This window comes from Lissotriton helveticus, chromosome 12 (assembly GCF_964261635.1).
Source record: "Lissotriton helveticus chromosome 12, aLisHel1.1, whole genome shotgun sequence".
Classification (NCBI taxonomy): domain Eukaryota; kingdom Metazoa; phylum Chordata; class Amphibia; order Caudata; family Salamandridae; genus Lissotriton; species Lissotriton helveticus.
The window spans coordinates 752326053-752352408 of NC_136073.1; the positions used below are offsets into that span (position 1 = coordinate 752326053).

Consider the following 26356-nt stretch of genomic DNA (forward strand, 5'->3'; position numbering starts at 1 on the left):
GTTTCAGACTAGGCATCATGGCTGCCAAAAGTGGTGTTGCATATCCATGTTGAGTAGTCCAGCACAATCCTTGCTTACGTATTTCCACCATAAATCTGTAAGCAGGAAGAGAAGCTACACTGTTTGGGCCCCAAGTGAGCTCTTAGCTTTTACATTGATTGGATTAAGGCACACTGAGTGGATGATCAACTTTTAGTGGGGTTCTCTGGTGCTAAAAAGTGAAGGGCAGTCCAGAAATGGATCTTAACCAGATTGTAGGTTCTTTGCTTAAAAATGTGCTATACCTTTATCAAAAAGGAGCCCTCTGAGGCACTTATGGTTCATTCTACCACTACCAAAGTCACTACTATGGCCTTGGCCAGGGGTGTTCCTGTGCTGTACAGTTCCCAGGTGGCTACAAGTGTCCATTCACATTCACCGGGCATTACTGCCTTGACTTTCAGTTTCCTCATGAAGAGCCATTTTGCCTGATCCATCTTGAAGGATTATCTGGTGTGAAATGCACTCCCCAGAACCCCCACCATTTGGGAGGTACTTCTTAGTATGTACCCAATAGGTGAGGAATCTGTAGTTAGAAGAATGAGTTACTTACCCACAGTAATGACCTTTCTTGTGGATATTCTAAATGCAGATTCTTCACAGAGCTGCCCTTCTCTCTGTTCTGTGGAGAGGACTTCCAAGTATTAATATGTTTCCAGGTCAGATTCTGCACATGGTCATGAATCTCAACTTGTTACTGATGCCTTCCATCTAAGGTTGTAGAATGCTCTGTTGTACCCTGAAATCACCACATACAGTTGGTGCCTATAAACACCTCCGCGTTGTCATGGCGGGAGACAAGAAATAAGCACTGCAATTGTTCTGAAAAAGGTTTCTGGATTTAATCTGGCAAATTGGGGTATTTAAAGGGTGAAGAATCTGTGGGTAGGTTAGCTGTCCACCACAAAAAGTAAGTAAGTAAGAAACACGTGTCCAGGGATGGCCAACGCGACAGTGATTTTTTGCTCAAGACCCTGGCAGAGGCACACCCACTGATGCTTACTTCATGGACCACAATGCTTTGGGGAAACACGCTGGTAGGACAAGCAGTGTGCGACCAATTGGACTTTCTTTTATATTCAAGCTCCCTTGAGCTGGTGGGGCTGACGAGCCCGGGTTACGCACCTGCGTGCCACGAGTGGTACTGGACCTGAGAATATTTTTTGGCAGCCTACGCAGCACCCCTACATATATGCCTATTCCCTGCTGACGAGAGGTAACAACCTCGAAACACGTGTCCAGGGATGGCCAACGCGACAGTGATTTTTTTCTCAAGACCCTGGCAGAGGCGCACCCGCTGATGCTTACTTCATGGACCACAATGCATTGGGGCAACACGCTGTTAGGACAAGCAGTGTGCGACCAATTGGACTTTCTTAAAAGTAAGTAAGTTGTTCCCTGTATGCAAGATGTCCTCTGTAGGCAAGCTCTGCTCACTACACACAGCAGCCTTAGGAAGGGATTTCCTGTTAAACCACTCCACAGTAATCACCTGCTACACATGCAGGTTAGAAATCAAGCAAAAACTCTGGAAAGCTTGGGTCATCTGAGGCATGGTTCTAACTAAAAGTTCTTTATCTTTCATTCTATGTGCATAGCATCAACTGCAAAACCCCTTACATTGCATATCATAAAACACGAACATAGGGTTGAAGAGTGTCAACTGACAGGAGAACGTGGGAGGTATAACAACTCTGTTTTCCTATCATGAGACCAACACCTTGCAAACAGCAGCACCTAATGCTTGATCAACCGCACTCAGAAAACCCAAGAGATCCTAATACCCTTGGTCTGTAGTGTGAAATATTCATTGGCCTCACTTGCACTCCCCAGTACACGTACATTGGCTGTTGTCTACATATCTACAATAACGTGACATTTCACGCTACAACAGTGAGCGGCATCCGAGAAATGCTTACCACTGTGAGGTGAAGACTCCATAAAAGATGGCCTTCCCTTCTGGACCTGGCAGGTAGAAAGCATGGTGGATGACATTGAACAGGAAGTGTTCTGGGGTAGAACAGGACAGTTGTGCTTTCAGGAAGGTAGTCCATTTCCTCTGTAGTACCTTATCCCCGCCAGTGTCGCTCTAGAAAAAAAGACACCATGAATAGGAAGTAGTATTCTCACACAACACTAATGCACAGTGTGCGAACTCTTCGTTCTCAGACATATGCCCTGTGGCTTTATGAAAAACACGTTACGCAGTAACTTCAATACTTAGACTTGTCTATGATCTGTTGATTACCGGCGGGTGAAGACTAGATTCGGGTGTTGATGGCCCATGAACCAGCTTCCCACTGGTGATTCTGGAGGGGTCTGTGAGCACTGAGCTATTGAGCCAATAGGATGGCCTATGGTCTGTGCATGACAGACTTCCTTAAAGTATGTCAGGCTCTGAGTAAACTGCACACAAATACCACTGGTTGCCCCTGGCATTTACCAATGACATGCCAGGGGCTGCACCTCACAGAATACACCTCTACAAACCTGAAGGGGATTATCAAGTACAGTTGGCCATGGCGGATGTTACATATAAGAACTGAAGAAACAAACTAATGACATCCAATGTAAGCTTGGAGTACCGAATTATCTTCAAGATTTGATCTCACTTCATAAATCATGCAAATAGCTCACAGTCAAGTACAAAGAGCAATTCTCCATCACCAAAAGCACCTCCCAAGGTGACTGAAGTAACCTGAGAATGAGGTGGATAGATCACACTTACAATTTATTTTAGAGAAGCATGTTAAAGCAGGCACTATAATATCTGGGGGTTAATTACTACGCTTAAAAAAATAAGTATATGTGCTGGATAGATGCCGTATTGGCAGACACTGAACACACCCTACACCCACCCGGTTGGATAAATGGAGGGCTGACTTGAGGGAATGGGGCGTGGCTGAGGAGCGTTGCCTGTGCTCAGTTTGCATTGATGAGAATGTAGGACAAGATCTAGAGGCTTGGGGGATTATGTTGGTGAACCTGCTGTCAGATGAGAGGCCGGAAAATGTGGCAATGGTTTCCTCCCAGGCAGCGAACTCCACCTCACTTCCGTTGACACCGGAGGCTGGTCCCGTGACTGTCTGACTAACACTGTGTGAAATTTGTGAATGTAGGGTGTGCGTACAGGGAGCAAGGCGCAAAGCACCACTGAATGTAGGCGAGATAGAGGCCCAAGGAACGAGTCCAGGGGACCTGCATGGCTATTATTGAGGGTTAGATAGATTTTATACCTGTATCGGCACATTGAGCCACTTCCGACTAACACCCCACGCCTGCATTGAAGTTGACCCTCTCCTCGGGTGAGACGGTGGTCTGCCCCAGAAGTCAGGGGAGATCGACTGGTTACAGCTCTCTGATCAGGGATTCTACGGGGAATTATATCCGACTGCCTGTTGCTGACATGTTTTTTTGTTTGTATTGTTTACTGTTATAAATTTACTTGATTCATTTCCATTGGAATTGCACTTCATGTTAAGCATGAAGACGTGTTTATAATGCAGCTCCAGGGCCAGACGTATAGTCAAGTCCTGGGGCTTCTGTGATTGACTGCGATAGTAGTCTGATATACATGATAATCCTTAGCATTTTTCTCATTGCTCCATGACCATGTGCGATGAAACGTAATGTGATACTTGTACAATTCTAAATAAAAAACACGTTTAAAAAATAAAAGTGTTTATGTGGGTGTTGATGTGGGACAAAGTGATGCACAGGTTTGCACTGTTTTAACATCATAAAGGCATGGGGGACAGCACAACACAGCACAGCACCACATGAGTGCAAAAGCAAACTGTTGTAAATCTAGGCCTTAATCATCCTTTTGGTGATTTTAATAGTGTATAGTAATTGCGTTACTGAGTGTACCTGCAATCATCACAGAATTATTGACTGTTCTGTTGGGTTATTCCTCAGGTGGAACCCAGGTGATGTGTAATCAACCTACAATTTCAACTAATAGTAAAGAATGACGTAGGTTTACTACTTGAAGACTCTGACAACACCTTCACGGCTTTCTGGATAATTTTTCACCAGTTGTAACCTGGGCCAATTTGTACTGGGAAAACAGCTCAGTTGTAGGGAATTTCATAAGGAGATCAGTGATGCAATCTTGATTTTTGAAGGAAAGTCCCCATTCCATAACTCATAATGACATCGTAACTTCATAGCCTGATAATACTTATACCAAATATGTTACTTTTTGGTGAAAAGTTACCATTGCAGACTTAATCCCCCATTTAAAAATTATAGAAACAAACATAAATGGCAGATGTGTAGACTTACACCGGCACATTGTAGACATTCACACCATTTTCCTAATCATCAATTTTCCAGACATGTGCCACAGAGATGTATATTTTTTTACATTACTATGTTTATGCCTGTACTCTAAATCTACTTCTGCAGGCTTTTCTAAGGGCAGAAAATCTACAGATGAATGATTGGGGACAATGTTCATTTTCACAATCCCTTTTGCTATTTTTCTTCCTCCACATACACCTACTTTGTTTATTTTCTACTTACTTTACACACGCGTGCCACTCTTGACACTGTCAGCTTCTCGAAGAAGTCAAACTCCTTTGCTGTCTCCTCGAAGAAGAAATAGACCTTTCCGTCACTAGGGCTATCAGGATGTTGGATATCGAAGGATGCCACGAATGCTGCATCGGCTACAGGGGGGAAATCACAGACATTGAATCATAAGGCCAACTAAGTAACCATTCCAAACCCAGTGTAGAATAAAAGGTTTATTTTTTAATTTAATTTTGAAATTAAATATGTATTTTGGATGAATTGTAATATGCAGTCAGTTTGCTAGCTCTGCAAAAGTATTTCACAATTAAGCTACATCATTGCTTGTACAGATGTATCGTTCAATAGTAATACGGCTAGAATTCTTCTCAACTCAGAGCTCCGGTAAGTTTGGTAGGATAATGGATGATTAAGTCAATCCCAGAAAAGAGGATCTTGAGGAGTACTTTGTTTCCTTTCATCGAGCCAGTTAGGGTTGAGCTTTGGTGTTGAGGAACTCACCAGACGTCAGCAGGCAGTGACCTGCTAGTTTTTGGCCTATTGCGCTACATTCCTATCCTTATCTACCTTATTCACAGATAAGGACAGAGCTTGGGACTAGCCAGTCTTTAAAGGAGACTCTTAAAGTCGTGGAAACAAAATAAATAGATAGCACACCAACTATTAACTCAGGTTACCACTTGATTTACCTATGCAATTCAACTGCCATAAAGGACCTTTGATGGTAAATACGTTTGAAGTTAATTTGGCCAAATGGAATATAACGAATGCCTTCATCACTAGGCAGGGCAGATCACTGAACAAAGGAGTGATATATTTGAGGCTGGGCGCAAATATCATGCAGTTTCATTCTGCACTAGCCGGAGCCATGCACCAATCGAAGAAGAAGATGTACGTAGGGGGTGTTTCCAAAGTGCATTTGCATAATGAAAAATGCATGGGTGGACCAATGGCGTAAGATCTTTATCAAAAGTCAGTCTGAATCAATATGATCTTACATAGAGGTATACAGCAGAAGCTACCAGAAATAAAAACCACAACAGAACAGATGTATTCTTACTGTGCAGCCAGCCAAGGGATTCGTCAGTCCTTAGGCTGGTTCTGTTGCCAAGGTTACGGTAGATGACGGGCTTGTTGCCTTGAAAATTGTTCATAGTCCCCGTATATAGTTCTCCATCTGGAAGCCAAGAAATATAATTTCTGTTATACAAATGCATTTTATTTTAATTTGAATGTTTGTGCTTCATTGTGGAAAGTCATGTTCTCAAGGTTCGGTAATGACATCTTGTAGTTAGCTGAATTTAGATTTTGTTTTTATATTGACATGCTCAATATTCATAATGATTTCATTTATCCAACATTGATCCCCGAGGTCGGTTTCATTTTAGAATTTTAGGAGAGCCACAAGAGATATATTCACAATCAATGTATCAAAATGGGATCATGTGTATAATCCGTGGTTACTGTAAAAATCTGGCCTTCATCGGCCAACGCTGGCCACCCCTTCTATAAGGTGTAAAGGCGTAAACACTGTTGAAATGTTTATCAGTGACTATAAATATTTGGCCGAGCCTTGCTAGCCAGCATGAAAACTGACAGCCACTGGAATCAATTATCATCAGGCTAAGGATATCCTTTGTTTGAAAATCAATTTACAGGAGACATTAGGGTCATCCCAAACGCTTCTTTTCATCATTTAAATTTTACCTTCCCATCTAATCACTCCACGCGCTTCTTCAATGTTATCCGGAGATTTACACATGTCTAAATGTATGTTATCTTATTTCCCTCCTACTGCTTGTCTTTCCCTGAACTTTTCTTTTTACAAATCACATACAAAAGCTGTATTGATTAAAACTGGATTTAAAAAGAGATCTGGTAACTTTGAGAAAGGTTGCACAACATAAATGTAATAACAGCGATATGATACATGAAAGTCTGTATTCCAATATGTATCTTAATGTCTTCGACAGTCTTTCTGTAACATCATTACTTGCATGTTATAAGAAAATGACATCAGTACCCTACAGTATATAATGCTGCCTGAAATCATGCCTTAAGACAGAGTGAAAGGTAGGTCACTCAACAGAAATACAACAGTGTCTTAAATATTGAAGGATGAACGGGCTTTTCAGCTCTTCCTTCTGAACTACTATTGATCGAAAATTCAGTCATTGATTTAACCCCTTGGGCGCGGCCGCGATTCTGCGCCTGTGCGGCATTCCGATCGCGGGTGCGGTCATGATGGCCGGGAGCCGTCATCAGCACACGAGCACTGTGTGCCATGACGGCTCCCGGCCGTCATCAGCATGGAAGGGGTTAAGAGCAGTTTGATGATACTGTGTTCTTTATTGTGATTGATACTGGTGAAGGGTCTGTATTCTACTAGACCTTCTGAGCAGTCGGTGTTGAAAGTAACTTGCAATAAACTGTTTAAATATGTTTTCCAAAAAAATTGCAATCTGCCTAATTTTGACAGTGCAAATGTTACATTCATTCTGTAACCTTATTATCGTTTTCATAAAAAGAAGCACAGCTAATGCTTGCTTTGCAAACTAAATAAATAAGTGCAGGGGCCCAACATTTTTCTTAGGAGCCTGCTGCCAGGCTGCTAAATGCAGACATTTATAAATCTCTGGCCTGATGAAAGCCAATGCTTCCTAGACTGAATTCCACTTCATGTCTCTTTCTTCCACCTCTCTACACTTAATCTAATTTTACAGGCTTTTTTTCTAATTGTTTCATTGTTTTGTTATCTTCTCTTCCTCCTTCGTTCTGCCTTCTCCCTCTCTCTCTCGCTTTGCCTCAAATTCTGATGATGAAAAATTGGTCTCTGTCCCCAGAAATAAGCGGTGGCACCCACAATCCACAACTACGACACAAATTAAGCTCAGCTTTTAGAGCTTTGTTTTCTTGGGCTATTACAACCTAGGCTCTATGGATGTAATCAAGAAATGTACTTGGTAATTCACAGGGAATCAAATGATGTAAGACGAAGGGCGCTCGAAGAGGTGTGGCGCCGCGGCCAGGGCGACTGACGCTGGACGCTGGGTATCACGGTTTGATCCCCGGCTCCAGCGGCAGGGGTCTGCCCAGCACCATGCGACTCTGGGCAATAGCTCGCTTAATCTTCCCAATGGCGCCCTGCGCCGAGATACCCCTTTGGGGGTGATTTGTGCTCTATACAAGTACTGGATTTACATTTGTGAACTAGCTTGTTCGGTAGGTTTCAACTAGGTTGTTTATGGAGGAATTCAGGGAAACTGTAATGTAAGATTATAAATTGATGAACTCCATCAAGTCTTTCAAATGATCATCAATTGTTTTTTACGTATGCCATTGATTAAAATTACCCGACTTTTAGGCCCCTAACAAGATGAGTCTCACAGTCTATTTTGTGCAAACTCAGTATGAGCCCAAAATTGGATTACACTCCAGGTGCAAATCTTAGGCATTTGCTCCTGTGATTTGAAGCAGGTGAAGCAAACAGACTGCATGTGTTGCAGTGGTGGCTGGTGCTCATTTAGAGTGGTGGGGGTGTAATCCTTGGCTTGACTTCCAGTGAGAGAGCCTGACAGCCGCGGTCGGTAGGGGAGTACCTGCCGGGGCGGTGACGTGGGGAGGGGGAGGGGCAGGGTGGGGGTTAGTAATGTATGGATAATGTTTGCAGGTAAGTAAACATATACATAAATTAAACGAATTTCGTTGCATGCACTGCATTGCATTTGGGGATGCAGTGCACGCAACAAAATTTATTTGATTTATTTATATGTTTACTTCCCTGCAAACATCCATTATCCATACATTACTAACCCCCACCCTGCCCCATCCCCTCCCCACGTTACCGCCCCGGCAGGTACTCCCCTACCGACCGTGGCTGGAGCCTGACCCACTTACTCCGGGTTTGGGGGGGGAGGGGTTTGCTCACAATTGCTTGCACGTAGTCTTACTCTTTAACTCATTCTCACTCGGCCTCATTCACTTACTCTAATTTGCACTTGCACTCATTTTTACTTACTCCAACTCATGCAGCCTCGCTCATTCTCACTCTGAACCACTCGTTCACACTCATTCTCAGTTACTCTCCCTCAGTCCCACTCATTCTCACTCCTGACTCACTTAATCTCGATCTATCTAACTCATTCCCACTCAGTCCCACTTATTGTCATCTAGTTTCCCCAAGTTTCCCAATAACTCAATGTGACTCACTCATAATCAGTCAGTCTCACTCATTCACACTTAGTCTCACTCAAACTAACTCACTCAATCTCACTCTGACTCAGTCTTGCTCATTCACAGTCAGTCTCACTCAGTCTCACTCAAACTTATTGATCCACTAAGTCATACTTATTCGGATTCACTCAACATATCTCTGAATCTCATACTCAATCAGGCTCACTCATTAACACTCGATCTGACTCAGTCTCACTCTGACTCACTCAGACTCAATCATTCTCACTCAGTCTCACTGAGTCTGACTCAATCAGTCTAACTCATTCTCGGACTCAATTAAACTCACTCAGACTTGGCTCACTCTGTCTCACACATAGTAACACTCTGTTATATTCACTGTCATTCTCCCTTACTCTTATTAATTCTCTCTTGTGCTCACTATTCCTATCACTCATTGTCACTCACTGTAACTCACTCATTCACTGACACTCTCACTTTCACTTACACATACACATATAGTCTTGTTGACATTTACACTCACACTCTCACGGACACGTACTCTCACACATATATGCACCACATGTAAAACCATTTCTTACTTGCCTTGCTGCCTGTGCAGGTCCCGTTTGGACTCCTGCTGCTTCTTCCTGCTTCCAGTGCTTGAAACTAAAACCTCAAACCTGTGCAGTCACTGATTCGAAGTTTTAGTCTCTGCTTTTTAACTCCTCCCTTTCCCAACTTTGTAACGAGTTGGGAAAGGGTGGGGTGGCTGGTTGATTGACGTGTAGTCACAGAAACTGCAGTACTTAAGCCTGCAGCACCTGTGGCTACCTTTAGCTGTGACGCTTTCCAACAACACAGTTTGGGAGACACTGAGGCATTCGAGGGCCGAAGAGCTGGGGGTTTCACAAGCCCGGAATAATCTCTAACCAATCAGCATTTGTACAGCACAGCACTGTCACTCCTAGGGGCATCTGGGCGCTGAGGGTGCCCTGTCTCTGTCGAACAGCCAGGTCTTGATTTTTTTCTGATGTCCGCCAGGGAGGGTGCTGTTCAGAGGTGGCGGGGCAGATCGTTCCAGGTCTTGGCGGCGATGTAGGAGAAGGAGCAGCCTCCGCAGTGGCTGTGATGGATGCGGGTGGTGTGTGCGAGGGCAAGAGAGATGGAGTGCAGGTGTCTATCGGGTAGATGGAAGTTGAGTCGATGGTTGATGTAGGATGGCCCTTGATCGTGTAGAGCTTTTGTAGGCATGCATGGGGATCTTGAACTGGCATCTCTCCTGGATGTGGAACCAGTGGAGGTTTCTGAGGTAGGGGTGATGTGGGTCTGTTTGGGAAGGTCCAAGATGATTCTAGCTACTGTGTTCTGTAAGATCTACAGTCTTCTGAGGAGATGGGAGGAAATTCTGGCATGGAGAGCATTGCCGTAGTTGAGGCGGCTGGTGAGGAGGACCTGCATGACGGTCTTTCTGGTGTTGATTGGGATCCATCTGAAGATTCTGAGGAGCATGTGAAGGGTGTCGAAACAGGAAGAGGTGAATGCGTTGACTTGTCGATTCATAGTCAGTTGGCTGCAGGAACAGCCCATGCAGAGAAGCGTGGCTCAGTGGTTAGAGGCGGCAGACCCGGAAGCTGAGATCGGCCGTGGACCAGGGTTCGATTCCCCGCCTCGGCGGGTCTCGGGCTCAAAAAAATTCCACGGACTTGACAATTCTCTCTCCGGTGCCTACTCAACTCACGGGGTCACACTCTGCGACTCTGGGCAATAGCTTGCTTAATCTCCACTACGGCCCCTCGCGGCGGGATGCCTGGCTTTCACCTTGTGGATACCCTGCCGGGGTATCTCACAGGGGAATACCAGGACGGGTTCCCTAAGCAAGCGCTTAGATACCGGGTCGGTGATTTGCGCTATATAAATACATTTACATTTACATGCAGGTAGGAGCAGTGGGGCGGGGACTCAACAGATGACGATGAGGGAAGTTAAATAAATATTTAATTTTCCCTCATCGTCGTCTGTGGAGCCCGCCCCCCCCCAACCCCACCCAACCGCTCTTACCTGCACAGGTCGCTCCTGGTTAGCTATCGAGGATGATACCAAGGTTGCGTGCGTGATCTGTTGGTATGGGTGAGGGTCCCAGTTCTGCTGACCACCAAGCTGTGGTCCCACATGGAGGTGTTCTTTTTGAAGATAAGTACTTCCATTTTGTCAGAGGTTAGCCTGAAGCAGTGGTCTCTCATCCATTTGGTTATGTTGGTCATGGCATTGCAGAAGTTGGTTTTAGCGTTAGAGGGATCCTCGGTGACAGGTCAGCGTAGGAGATTATGTTGAGTCTGTGGGATCTGACAAAGTCAGCAAGGGGGGTCATGTAGACGTTGAACAAGGTGGGGATAAGGGATGATCCTTGGGGTACACCTCAAATTATGTCCTTGGGTACAGAGGTGAAGGGAGGCAATCGGATGCTCAGTGTACATCCTGTAAGAAAAAAGGTGTTTCACCTGAGGGAGGTTTGCTGTATGCTGATGTTGTGGAGTCTTTTGATGAGAGTGTGGCGGGAGACAGTGTTGAAAGCAGCAGAAAGATTGAGCAGGATCAGGGCCATCATTTCTCTGTGGTCAAGGAGAGTTCTAATGTCGTCTGTGGCAGCAATCAGTGCTGTCTCAGTGCTGTGGTTGGCACGGAATGCTGATTGTGAGGGGTTGAGAAGGTGGTTTTGCTCCAGGTGTCCGGTGGGTAGTTGGTTGATGGCTTTCTCGAGTACTTTGGCTGGGTAGGGGAGCCGGGAGATTGCTCTTTAATTTTTGAGATCGTTAGGGTCGGCCGAGGATTGCTTTAGGAGGGTCTGACCGCTGCATGTCTCCATTTGTCCGTGAAAGTTGCTGTGGAGATGGAGGTGTTGAGGATGCTGGTGAGTACTGTGCTGATTGGGTTGGTTCTGAGATTGAAGAGATGGTGGAGAGAGGGGTCGGTTGGAGCCCCACAGTGGATGGATGACATGATGGCTCTGGTGGTCTGAGTGGTGAGTGGAGACCATGTGGTGATCGTTCAGATGGTGTTTGTTGGTTGGTCGAGGTTGTCGAGGCTGAGAGTAGTGGGTTGGGGGTAGAAGTTGTCATAAATGGTGGCAATCTTGCTGTGGAAGTAGTCCCAGTGGTGTTGCAGAGTTCTTGGGCAGGGTGGATGGTGGTTTCTGTGGTTGTTGGGTTGGAGAACTTGTTGACTATTTTGAAGAGTTCCTTCTTGTGGCTGGCTGCTGTATCAATGAGAGTAGTGATGGCTGTCCTCTTAGCTTCCTTGATGCGCAAGTGATAGTTGCTGAGGGCTGCTTTGTGAGCAGCTCTGTCAGAGGGGTTCTTAGTGATGCATAACGCTTTAAGCGGGCCGGGTCCTGCCGGTGCTCAGCACCGGCAATTCTAAAAAGCAGGTGCTGAGATGGGTCACTATCGGGATCTCCATTTCTGCCCTCACTCTCAGGATGAAAATAATAAATCTTAACTCTGCAGCAGTACCACCGTTCACTGCCTTTGCTGTAACTTTAAAGAGACATGGTATATTTCTTTCACAGTCTCATCATTACAGAACTGATGCATTTTCAATATGCTCTACAACGAAGCCATAGTTGTTGCTTATTTATCTTATGATACTAACAACCATTGACAAAGCCAATAGTCCTGGCTTATTACTTGTATTATATATCTGCGTGTGATTACAGAAGCAGAAAAATACCGGTCGGAGGGCACGGTCGGAGGGCACGGTATGCTGAGCACAGATTTTCAGCTTAGGTGTTTCTAAGCCACTCCCTTAATTACATTAACCACAAGCCTTTGCAAGACCCCCTCAGTTTTTCCATCCCACTTGAAGCCCTGGTGATGCGCCATCACATCTTATGTCAGTAGCAATTACGCTTGGTGGTTCTGAGCTCTGGGGTGTACCAACTGGCTTTTTTAGGGTTATGTTGGCTTTAGCTGGTCTCAGTGGGGAATCTCTGTCATGAGCATTTGGTGACCCAGGTGAAGAGATTTTGGACGGCCTGGTCAAGTTCTGCTGAAGCTTGGGGTTGGGTGGTGCTGAAGGCTGCTGTCCACTGAGTCCCAGTTACCTTGCCCCAGCTGCTGTGGGAGGAGCTGTGGGGCTTGGTGGCAGTATGCTGGGCGTTGGAGATGGTGAAGTGAACAATGATGTGGCCAGTCCAGGTGAGTTCTGTGACGTGGCTGAATTTGATTGTCGCTGGAGAATTTGTTTTTGTCAAGTGTAAGTCCGGCTTTGTATATGGGTTCAGTGACAGGCTGGGTGAGGCTAGTGTTGTTCAGGTTAAAATGTAAATGTAAATTGATACTTGTATAGCGCACTACTCACCCGCAAGGGTCTCAAGGCGCTTGTACGAATACCGCTGTGGAACCCATCCTGGCTTTCCCTGTGAGGTGTCCACACCTGGGCACCCCCAAGGTGGAGGCCAGGCATCCTTAGCGTTGTGGGGGCCGTTGTGGAGATTAAGCAAGCTATTGCCCAGAGTTGCAGAGTGGGACTCCATGATTGGAATAGGCACCGAGGCGAGAATTATCAGGTCCGTGGAATTTTTGAGCTCAAGACCCGCCGAGGCGGGGAATTGAACGCTGGTCCCGGGCTAGATCTCTGTATCAGGGTCTGCCGCTCTAACCATTGAGCCACACTTCTCCACTTGAGCCACACTTCTCCAGGTTCTCTGGGAGGGTGATGGAGTTGGCATCGTCGATGTGAAAGTTAAGAGTGTTGTTTGGGACGCAGTGGTGGGAGTCGATCTAGATGTGGCGATGAAGTTGGAGATGGCATTGCAGAAAGCTGGTTGGGGTCAAGGGGGTCTGTAGGTTAGGGTGCCTTTTTATTGTGGTTGTAGCATTGGTCTGTAGTCAAAAGTTGTGGTGCTCCATGAGAGGTGTAGGGTTGTCGTTGGTGATGGTGCATCTGATAGTTTCCTTGAAGATGATGGCGATGCCCCAGCCTTGTTTGTTTGTGCGGTCTCTGTGTACCATTTTGTAGCCATCGGGAGTGGCTGTGGCAATGTCAGGGTTCGAGGAGGGGTTGAGCCACGTTTCGGTGATGTAGGTAATATCAGGAGAGAGGGTGGTGATGGTGTCCCAGATTTCCTTGGCGTGTTTGCAGAGGGAACAGGCATTGAGCAAGATGCATTGGAGGAGTTCCTGGTTGTTTGTGGTCTTTTGAGCTGAAGCGGCATGGGGTCCAGTTCTGGCTGGTGTTTCTGTGCAGCAGGATAAGTGGTGTGTGTCTCTGTGTGTGTGTGTGTGTGTGTGTATATACATATATATATACGTATATATATATATATATATATATATATATATATATAATACATTTGAGACGTATAATGCAAATGAGATAAATATAGCAGCTGCCTACAAGTAAACAATTTCAACGTGATAATAAAAAGGAACGTAATTTTAATGAGAACCTGCAGTTTTAATATTTCTGTCTGTTTATTCATGTTAAATTGGGGAGTTGTGAAAAAAATGAAGCGGAAACTAGTATATTTCCACATTTATTGAACTCATACATGCAGTCTCAGTTGAATGTCTGACTGGTTTCAATGATATGAATAACCATAGGAAATAAATTATAACACTCGTATGAAAACATACCATTTTTAGTATTAAAATGGTGCACTTCTACATATGTTTAAGACTCATTAGGAACTTTACCTCTTTTTAAACAAAATCATACCTGTCAGTTCGCACAGCTATTGGCCTCGCAGTCATGGCTGACAGCATTTAGAAACATTAAAACATGAACCTAATTTACGTTTTTATCCACATTGTAAAAAAATACATTCAGGAAACAAAATCTTTTCTGCCTGCCTTAATGTGTAAAAATCTGTGTAAACGGGAGAACAGAGAAGCCTTAATTTTAATTAGGTGAAGCGCCGCGGCTAGGGCGACTGACTCCGGAATCTGGGGATCAGGGTTCAATCCCCGGCACCGGCGGCAGGTTAGCCCAGCACCATGTGACTCTGGGCAATAGCTCGCTTAATCTTCCTGACGGCGCCTAGAGACCCTTACGGGTGATTGTGTGCTTTACAAATGTGGATTATTATTATTAATATATACATAACACACTGTCATACTGATTTTCCGAACGAGAAGTCCCGTCTGTTACCACCAGATGGCAGAATTACATCAAAAACTGACAACTTGACCGATTTTGCTCTGACTTACCAACCATTACGGCTGTGTGTTTGTGCACAGGGTCAAACGGTGACTGCCCCTTTGCATCAACAATGGTGTTGGGAACCAGAGAAAAACTCTCAACATCCTGCAAAAAAAAAAAAAAAAAAATGAAAAGATAATAGATGGAAGTATGATGCCTCCTGCTGAGCTGGCATACAGTGACCATGTCGTGTCGTAGCTTGTACTTAATGCCAGAGTCAATTTGTTTCTACTATGGGAGGTTCTCTTAAACCTTCCATCCGAAAGCATTACACACCCAGGGTAAAGAGCCACCCACACACCCTGGTCAACATTATCACAGAGCCACACTAATTCCACCTGCTTCTCAATCATAACAAGGGTATCCTACCGGAACGTCACGAACAATAAATCATTCTTAAAAATATCATAGCCAAAATATGGACAACCAAAATATTGTGAAGATAAGTATATATAGGTGAGTTTAAGTTCACTATACCTCTCCCCACACATTCTTTCTTTAGCGATAAGTATAGCTCCAAGGTAGGTGGATGTAGTAGGGTTTAAGAATGCAAAAGCTATGCTTATCTCCACCATATAAAGGTTGTGGACACTTTGGCCACAATATTTTTTTACGACAACATATCTGTCCTCGATATTCTGACATAGACATCTTACAGGCCCCTGAGGAAGACTGGACTGCACAGACTTACAATGTAGGCGCAGCTGGGGCTGAAGGCGCCTGTTCCGCAGGTGTACAGGTGCGTCTGGTTCACCGGCGCCAGGACACGGTTGAAGTTGAAGCACTCGGTCTGTGGGATAAAAGTCATGGTTAGAATGAGTTGGTCCTCTTAGAGGACTAGAGGCCTGGGCTATTTCTAGCTTTTGAGGCTCCTACCAACATAAACTGATGCACATATATAAAGACGAATAGTTCTTTAACATCACAATACTAAACCAGTAAAAAAAAAAAAAACTGAAATTAATTCAAGAAAGAAGTAAAATCACAAAATGAGAATGAAAAAACAATACTTTTTCTATTTTTCAAAACTTACAAAACGATATCAGTTACAGGCTCATGAAAACAACAAAAATACAAGTTGCGTAGTACAGCACATATATAAGAAACCCACATTAAAAAAATTAACAACTTTCTAAACTTGAGACCCTCTGTCATCTGGAGCACCGGCCACAAAAGGCCCCTCTTCTCATTCCTCTGGTAGGAAAGCCTCAAACTGGATGTCATCATACGTCACTTCCCTTTTGGGTCTAATAGTGCTATATGGGTCATGGCTCACTATGGGGAACTTAATTCCACTATACATTACTTTCCACAGACATTCACTGACTTCACTGCGGTGTTCTGATGCATTTGAGACCTATAACTAAATACACAGACTTATTTAACAACGTATGCTCCTTGACATCAGACTCGTATCCACTCTCTAGAACGTATCCTAGCTGAAAGGATAGCACAGTGAGTCGAACATTCGCTGGTTGAATGAGTGTGATCAGTAGGTCATACATTCGAATCTCGGTAGGGCTGACTCAGCTCTCTATCCTTACCCAGATTTCTAAAATGATTACCATCAACTGGGTAATAGTGACATCTGTTGGTTACAGCGCCTACAAACAGCAGAAGTGCCATCAAAAATAATGCATTATTAATAGCGGTTCTTAGTGATGCTGAATTTTACCAGCTCCATGTGCCATTTTATTATTTGCAAATGAGCTTTGATTGTAATGTGTAAAAACAATAATCTGGTGATTGTATTTAGTAATACATCTGTTTTTTTTATTGTAGTGAGATTATTTAAATAGCCTGGACTTAGCCCCGTACATCAGCAGATCATTTTACAGAGGAAAGAAAACGAACAGATTAAAAGTTATTTGATTTGAAGAAGGGATCTGTCTGGTGTTGAAAGCGAATTATTTTTTAGGCATTTCTTTGTGGCAAAATTGTCTTGTGAAACATTTTTACCGGTCAATTTTTGATTAGTTCTTTAACCACATGCCTACGTTGAGCAGACATTTCTCCTGCTCTATGTTTTTATATACCAAGACTGGAAATCTTTGTGAAGTTCATGAAAGTTCCAAAGTTTCATATTTAAAAGTGTTTGCAAACTTTGCACATTCTTACTGTTGTATTTCATGTGTTAATGCAATAAAAGAAAAACTAACATGCATATCTGTTTTTTTCGTGACTTGTCATGACAGCAAACAGCAATGTCAACTCTTTTTTTAAACATACACCATTGCTCGTCTGAGGGTATATGAATTTAACTTTAGCTGCTGACCCCCGTCAGGTTATTTTTAGCACCACAACTCGATTACTGCTCCTGGACCTTAAACCTAAAACTTGCGGGTTAAGCACAAAACCAGCCACAGCTCTAAAAGAAGATTTTAAAGGCAGACGTGCACTACTTACACTTTGATATACCAAAAGCTATTGTAAATAAGATCACCTCAAGACAGATAAAATGCCTTGAATGCTATACCAGAATTGGCCAGTAGGTGTCACAGGTGCTTAAAGCAAAATTTATTACAACTGTTAGAAATTCTGGGGGGCAGGACAATGATTTTTTTATTTTTTTTGTTTATGGAAGAAGCCCTGCTTCAAAAAGTTTTAAGACCACTGCATGGGGAATTCTATGTTACTTTGGCCAAAAATGTGGGGGTTTGAACTTACATTCCAAACAAGGAGCACATATCTGTCGCCCTTCAGGATCTCAAATATCTAAAGCAAGTTTGTTTTGGGTGACTGGAAGCTGCAATTTAGTTCCATCCTGTATACATTTAGACGCCGTCCATAAACTAAACCGTGACTTTTAGGACATCTACGCATTGTGAGCATGCACTTCCGGGAAAGCTTTCAGTTACTCACGACGGTCTGTTCACTACTGGAAACACTTCCCACACTTTTATCCGAATAAGGATGCAAACCCAACGTAATAACGTCCAGGTTATCTTTCACTTCCGGGGAAACCATGTCACACTCACACCTGGGTGATCGATCATACTTTTGAGAAATGTTAACTAGTTCTGAGGTAGTCCTGTGGGAGAGCACTCCTTCACACTGCACCACCCTCGACGCCAAGCCCTCGCTGGGTTTCTGTCACAGCAGCCGCTTCCTCGGGGCGCCAATAGCCGTACTAAGGAAACTTTGAACAGGTGCATAAACATGGCAAGTTTATGTGCATCATATAGTTGGGCGAAACCGATTAGGCTCCAGTTTTTAGGGACAAAAATATTTGTTTGCGAAAATAGAGGAGACAGATGATGAAACCAATGTACACACTTGTTCTGTATAAATCATGTAAAAAGAGTTATAGATGCATTAAAACAAATCCCTTTGACTAAAAACCCTGCATATTTTTTGAAAAAGTTGAACAAACTAATTTTCCCTGAAACACATAACTTTCTTTCACATTTGAATAGTACAGAAAACGCCTTTTCTCAGCTTCTTATTAAGTAGACACCACAAAAATAGTGGTACGGTAATCATGCAGCTGTGGAGAACCAAATTATGCATCAGGGTTTCATAAATGATGTGAGAAGAAAAAGCCAACCAAATATGCAGTATTATTAGGAACATATGGTGAAAGACTTGAAAATGGCAGTCAATACATCTTTTTTCAGAAACCTTTGCAGTCACATAATTCCCCTGACCCTGCCAATTGCATAAGCAGCAAAAAGATGGCGCAAATGGGACAGATCCATTGTTTTCGTTCTGTGCAAAATTTACGAAAATGCACAAGTCGATGAAGTGGTACACTGGTTCAGTGATTTGAATAACAGAAACCATTAACATTCTACCAGGTTCTAATTGGCTATTTGCTTTAGGGATTTAAAAACGATAGCTCACTATTCTTAAAAAATAAATCGGGATATATCACCTGAAAATTAAAACTATGTCTAAACTTACTTTTACCATTTGTGGAACAAACATTCCCAGAAGAACACCTGAAAAACTCCACTAAATGCAAAGAACTCCGACCAAGGGGAATGAACTTCCCCGAGTAAATGCAATTGTTTTCCTCAGCAGTAAAAACTTTTACACTCGTGGAGAAAGCTCTTCCTCTACTCCCTCAGTCAAAGGAGAAGTGATCTGTTCTTTGTTCCATCCTGGCCATTTTCAGTTGAGGGGGGGATCAAACTCTGAAATGCCTACATGTACATGTTTGTGAACTTTCCCAAACTTCCAAGGCAACCAAGAGTTGGAACATCTACCTCTTACCCCTAAAATGTGAGTTACTACTTCTCACCCCTGGAGTGGGACTTACCTGGTACTCACAGCAGAGGAATCTGCAGTAGTGAAGGCATTTACGCTGGCTGGGAATCCCTCTGTGGATTCCCAGCAGCCGTAAATGAGGTATTTTCACGAATACACTTATCTTTATGGGTGAGATATCTTTGTGACTAGGGCCCCTGTTTGTAAATGTCAGTGGTTGTTGAAATGTGCATCATGGAGGCCAGCTATCTCAGCCTTTTCGCGTCTTACCAGATTGCTTTTCGCCTTTAAGATGCAGTTGGTGATCTGATTGCTGGGAGATTTCCAGGAGATCTGAAAGACAAGGGCATATACTGCGTTAGAGGGAGACATTCACTGGAGGCGAACAGGGGTGTAAAGTGAGACAAGTCGGAGACAGTAGTGCATTGTATTAAGAGAAAAGGAAATGGGGTAAGGTTAGAGTTTCACAGAAACACAGTCCTGTGTTGTCCTCTTGTTTTGGTGACACAGATTTAGAGTACTCGTTTAACAAGAAATTGGCATGCAAACACAACAGCTGCAACTAGCACGCAACCCCTAGGTGCAAACGATACAATACCAGTCAATCAAAATGCAGTATTTGTGCAATGAAAGACATCTCAATTCTGTTAAACTATTCGGTATTGAGCACCTCTCTCTAGTAAAAGTAGGCAGATTTGAATATGTATATGAATTTTGTCAACTGCGTGGACTTGAGATAAACACCTCAAAAACCAAGTTCATGTCCCTGAGTCAGCGGAAAACCTTCAAAGGTACAATTAATTTTAATGGAACTCCACTAGAACAGGTAGAGGCATTCACGTATTTGGGAATATCTTTCCAGAGCAATATGGGCTGGAAAAGCCATATTGACATGGCTGTTTTAAAATTCCACCAGCTAGCGGGTGCCTTAGCCACAAAGCACAGAGCTTCCTTTACAAAGCCAATTACACCTGCCCTAGAGATTTATAATATGAAGGTCATAAGTGCATCTTTGTATGGTTCCGAACTTTGGGGATTCAACAACTTAACCCAACTGACAACGGCAGAGAATAAATTCCTACGTTGTTTAGTCGGGGTACCCCAAGTACTCCTACCATTCCGCTTTTATATGATCTTGGCAGGAAAAAAGTTGAGGATATAGCACGGTTACGGCCCCTATTGTACTGCAGGCGTATCTGGACAACTCCAGAACTAGCGCATTACGCCCTTGCACTAAAGGATATTATCAGGGCTGACCGTTTTCACTCTATCCAATGGCTTAAAGAGATAAGGGGCTTATTAACAAAGTTGGAGCTTGATCATCTATGGGTAGATGCAGACGTCCCAAGCTTCCCGTAAAAAATAACTTTGAAAAAAATGTATTGGGAAATGATTTGGATGTCCACCCATAGTACCTGTATAAACACTAATTTAACAGGACGGTTCCTTGATTTTAAACCTCGCCCACTCTGTGAAGCTTACTGGGATATTATAGAGAGTCCGCTTGACCGAAAGCTGTTTTTCCAGTTTAGAACTGGAACCCTACCTGTAAAAGCTTTCAGTTATAAGTGGTTGGCAAATCGGGATGACAAATGCCATAATTGTAAAAATTTGATCGAGAATGTATCCCATATGCTGTTTGTATGTCCCCTCTCTATATATGCCCTCGTAGCAAGTGGCTAAAACCAATATGTATTAATATGGGCACCCGGAGATACATTGAGGCGCTACGGATACTGGAGACTGACTGTTCACCTTGCTTAGCGATAGCTGTTGCCAAATCTTTAAGGTGGGCCTGGATTATTCGCACCCGCACTTTAAATTGCTTAGATACCAGCCAAAGATTTTTAAAGACACTCAATAAGATGATTGATCATGTTTTTGTATACATCAGTTTTTTAAAACCATCTTTTTAGAATAATTGTTTTTTAACCTGCAAATGACAGATTTAATAACTTTTTAACATTGTATTTTTACTTTGGTTAGTATTTATAATGATTATGTCTAATGATTGTAAGAGGATATATAATTTTGCTTTTATGACATGCTGTCGAATACAGCTTTCTGAAATTGAAATTGAATATGTATATATCATTTGATGGTTCCTAGTTATGATTTATGCAGTGGGAATCCAGACAATCACATTTCATGATGTTTGCAAACATTGAGAACATTCTGCAACACCAGAATACTTTTGGTAAAAAAACTTGTGTACACTTGTTGGATACAAACACACACACACACATATATTTGAAAGGAAGGTCGACCTTTACTCAGGGGAGTGCATTTTCTTTGAGCAGTTTTTGAGTATTTGGCATAAGAAAAGTGTCTGTTCTTGGGATGCAGAACATACACGTAATAGATATCTGTTTCGTTAATGGATGGAAGCTCCATGGATTCCTGAATCAATTGTCAATTTCTTTGGTCTTGCGTGAGACATGAGCCATTGACATAAATGAAGGTTTCGGCTGATTCAGTATATTACACTGTACCTTTCTCACATCCAATTGGTTGCGTACAAAGTTTCTGTCAATGTCCTGTGCATATCCTAAAAGTCACACGTAGAAGTTGCCTTGTTTATTCATTGACTTACTGCAACAGTCACTAAAAGGCAAATAGCAACATTGTGGAAATCTAACCCTGCACCGCAAGCGTTGTTATGGACGGTGGAGCTTTCCAAACCAATGGATGTGGAGGATATGGATAAGAATTAGACAATGCAGAGCTTAGGGACCGGGCCCACACACAAGTCGCTGAGACGTGATGTGCCCAAGATAGGTCAATGAGGACAATACAATGGCCTTTTGGTTGGGACCATTGCAGCCCTTACAAGCACTAGAAGCAATGTTAGGATTGTTTGTGAGGCTTTCTTTTGGCTTGGCAGGATGGAATCAAAGGGTTGCGGCAGGGCATCGGGTGACGGGGAGATATTTCTGGGTGGCAATATGCAAATCCATCATGCTGCAGAGGCGGCCATTACTGTGGACTGATGTATGGCCCACTTACCTAGGATGGATACATGTGCCCTTATGAGATATAATGGATCTCACGCGTGACTGCTACATTGTGGACATGACACATTAAAAGGCCCCATGCCGGACGTTATTTGGACTTTAATTAGAGCTTTAACGGGAAAACAACCTGGAAAATACTTAATAAAATATTTTTTTAAATATAATATAAATACCAACTCCTACAAGGACAGAGATAATAGGGAGCTCCATGTAGCTCTCACATTTACAGACGTTTGACATGCATAGAACTGAGAGAGACTCCCTGGAGAACAGATTGTACCAGGAAGTCTTACAGGCACAGTGATGAGAGAGGGCTCCCCCTACAGACCTTAAAGCAACACTACAAAGGTTGAATTCAGTTCAAAGCAAGGCAGCCCGGGTCGCCAAATGGCATCACACAGGTTCCCAAGACAAGGATTGGTGTGCAACTGAAACAAAATGACCCTAAATGGGCATTAGTGAAGAGAAGTACATGACACCAAATATAGCAGAGGCAAGTCACTTCATCTGTCATAGGTGTGGAAGTAGCAGAGGGGAAGGTGTGTTGGTCACAGTGCACAAGTTGAACTGCACACATTTGAACCTCTATCCACATCCTGGCCTGTGGTTTCTTACCAGCTTCTGCAGCCTCGCTTCGACAGGGTCCCGTATGTTGAGGGAGAGGAGAGCATCTCGAGCACCCACGTACAAGGTGTTTCCATCAGGGCTCAAGAGGAAGGTGTCATAGTGATAAACGCCGCTCTGCTCAAAGCGGCTCACAATCCGCCTGGAGTCACCTGCGCAGTGGGTGGAAAGGAGACATTTAACACATGGTCTTGGAACCACCTTAGAGGTTTCAACATTCAGCCAGCCATTTCCAGGTTCACCATTCTCTCTTTCTGTCTGTCTGTCTGTCCACCCCGCCAACCGCCCACGCAAAATACCTATTCATCAATCGATCCACCCACGCAACCCACAAAAATCCAACCCCCACCTATCCAGTATGCGTTTTTTAGCGCATTTTGCTGTAGGCTGAGGCCTGTACTCGTCTCAGGGAGCAGTGATGTGTTTGGAACAGCACCCAACATGGTTGCCTGGCTTTTCATCTCATGTCATGGCTTGGCCGTGGTTTGGAGCTGAATGCAGGAACATTATGAGATGATAGGAGATTGGATCCAAGGTGCTCTTATACCATGAAGTACAATTCTGATGAGTGAAATGTATATTTCGTGAACCAGAGGCGGTGCTGCCTGTTTTCATGAAACATTGCTTTTGGGTTTCATTTTATGTCCCTGTGATGTGCCTGGCCTCTGTTGTTTTCTTGGCTGGATCGAGGCTCTCTTGGCCTCTCCTTCCAGGACACTCAGGCAGGTTAAGGGTGTCTTTCTTGTTAGTACCGCTTAGGGTCTGGAACAGGTTGGGGTCTCAGTCTGAGACCCACCTTTCCCCCTCACCAGTCTACCCTTAAGGACTTCCAGATCTCAATGGTTTCTCAACATCATTATTCACTGGCTCTGATCAAATGAGTTTATTGTAGATTATTAAAAATGATGGGACTATCAGTAAAAAAGTTTTAAGTATAGAAAAAAAAGAATCCCAGTGAAAAAAGAAGTTCTGCCCTTCCTGAGTGAGAAACGAGGCACTTGCCGGCGGAGGCAAGTTCTTATCAATTAATTTGATTAAATAACTGGTCAGCTGTCCATCTTCTCCCTTTACACGGTGACTAATAGCCTGATTTATAGTAAAAATCTTGAGTTTGTGAACTACTGGTTAGTCACTCTCAGTGCCTCAGGGGGTTTGTGACTGCTGAGAAAAACCTGGCCTACTGAAGGTGGGAAAACAGAAGTGTCTGCATTTTTGAGGCATGTCTTAGCATGACACACAACTGTGACAAAATACTGGCACACTAGAGGTAATTCTTGACATGCTGAACAGCCATGGCAAAATACAGGTAATGGCACGCTAGAGGTAATTCTAGGCAAAATGAACTATTTGACAACATTCTTTTCAAGCATTTCTCAGGGGAGGGGGAGAAACTCCCTAGTAGTGGCCAGGCTTTCTCACTTCACTCACTCACTACAATTCAGAGCAGATATAATGGAGCTTCAGCAATGTCAATTATTGTGATGTCATCAGGGTAAAGCTCATGTGACTTGACTTTCCGGAAAAAAGAGCAACCAACCGTCATCTGACATCACTTCCTGTGATGTCATTAAGGCTAAAGGTTATGTGATATCACTCCCGCTATGCCTGGCATTTTGCTTAACCCCTTCGAGGCTGATGACGAGCTCAGCTCGTCATGAGTTACGCCTCTCGTACGCTCATGACGAGCTGAGCTCGTCATGCACCGCGGGTTTTTGAAAAACGTAGCGCACAGCGGGAAAAACTGCCGCGCGCATGCGGTTAATCTACACCCATGTTCTCACCATTGTCAATAACCCAGTTTATGGTAGTCTACTTACAGACTTTTAGGAGGTCAGAAGGCTGAGCCGGCCTTATGGGGGTGTAAACACAAGACCTTCTGATCACAGCTTTGTTCAAGTGGCGAACATTCAATTCCATGAAACAGTAGACTGGGGCAGAACACCCTCATATTGTGCTGCTTCTGCCCAAACTGGTTGTCTCAATAATAGCGAAGAGATAGACGCCTCTTGACGGCAAACTAAAGAACTGAGAACGCCAGAAGGTCTGGTTTTGTTTAGCTAATGTATCCAAACACAAGCATGAATAATTGTGAACTTGTGTACGTCTGTCTTTGCATGTGTTCGCATTCTAAAGTCCAAACTACTGGCTTTGCCCATGTTTATATGCAGCTATCACAAGAGAAAGTGAACCATTCCTTCCTGAAAGTGACTTCAGAGCTGCTGTTTGAGCCCTCATACTCTATCATGTTGATGGAGGCAACACCCTGCTACACCCACACTCTACACTGGTCCACCTAATGGCATGGTACACCGCACAGCACCCCCTATCCGGGGGTTGGAGAAATATGACCACTTCACCTCCACCCTGATAGAACTCCACTGGGCTCACCTTGACAGGTCACTGCTTTTTTAAGACCAGTACATTATCTACAGAGCTGTCACGACTTGCACCCCTGTTTATCTCACTGAGAAGCTCACCGCCTCTAGTGACTCTCGGCACAGCCACAACACCATTAGACTGGTGATCTATCTGGATGTGGAAAAAAAAACTGGACTGGACCATTATCCCTGTACACATTAGGACTAACTCGACCCTGATCCATATTAGAAAGAAGACGAAAATGTATCTCTGAAACAAATACTACATCATGACAAAGTAGCAGTCCAACTTCATTCTCACAATCCAGCGTCCTCTACAATCACTCTTTGACTGTATCTTTGCCTTCAAACGTATCCGTAACAAGTGACTATTGGATATGTTATGTTATGTTGTTATGTTATCAGGAGTTTTATTGAGCGCTCAGCTACTCAAGCAGAGTGTCCCGGCGCTATCAGACCATACACAGCATAACCCCAGCATTGGAAGAGGAATTACTGACAGAACAACCACGTCTTGAGCTCTTTCCTAAAGGATTGGTTCTTCTTGTACAACTACAGGGTGACCAGTGACCACTTCACGCCGGGTTATTACAGACAGTGTCTCTAGCCCTGATCTGTTCACATACAAATCATTGATTTCAGATGTGTTCATTTAATTAATTCAATGGAAGCAAAACAGGACTACAACACCCAGAATGCATTAGGGTATCACACAAAAGCCACGGACTGGAAGCAGTGTTGATCATGATCTGGAGGAAGGTGATCACTCTACCTCCAAAACACCTGTGGAATGCCACGGTCCACTCCTAACGGGTGGAATCTGGACACATTGGATAAATCCCACCTTTGTGTGTGGTGGTGCCACTCTAAGAAAGTATTTTCTGTAGACCATGCTCCAGGTACGATTTTCCTCTTTTCAATAATGAGTTAAAACCAGAATCACATCCATTCTCAGTATTTTTATCTATTTAAGGGCCTTTTATGAGACATTGATGTAGGGCTAATAATGTGATGCCTGCATTTTTTGGAATGGATAACTTGAATAACATAAAAATGCAAGCCAGGTTCTAGGCAGAATGCTCGTGAACTATGGTTTCCATGTCTGAGATGCTAAATTCAGTGGTGAGGAACGAGGCCTGAATTGTATTATTTAGTATGATACATTTGAGAGGGTTTAGATGGAGG

General features: G+C 43.6%; 1 protein-coding gene across 2 annotated transcripts in view; it reads right to left on the reverse strand.

Annotated features, from left to right (window-relative positions):
• Window positions 1-26356, reverse strand: part of SEMA4A (semaphorin 4A) — a 124450-nt gene that overhangs the window by 27635 nt on the left and 70459 nt on the right. For both annotated transcript variants that reach the window (XM_078670290.1, XM_078670291.1), the window contains exons 3-9: window positions 22785-22945; window positions 19426-19488; window positions 15638-15736; window positions 14955-15051; window positions 5636-5752; window positions 4567-4712; window positions 1959-2128 (exon numbers count right to left, since the gene is read on the reverse strand). In XM_078670290.1, coding sequence (XP_078526416.1) covers window positions 1959-2128; window positions 4567-4712; window positions 5636-5752; window positions 14955-15051; window positions 15638-15736; window positions 19426-19488; window positions 22785-22945 — 853 coding nt within the window. The remainder of the gene's footprint in view (window positions 1-1958; window positions 2129-4566; window positions 4713-5635; window positions 5753-14954; window positions 15052-15637; window positions 15737-19425; window positions 19489-22784; window positions 22946-26356) is intronic.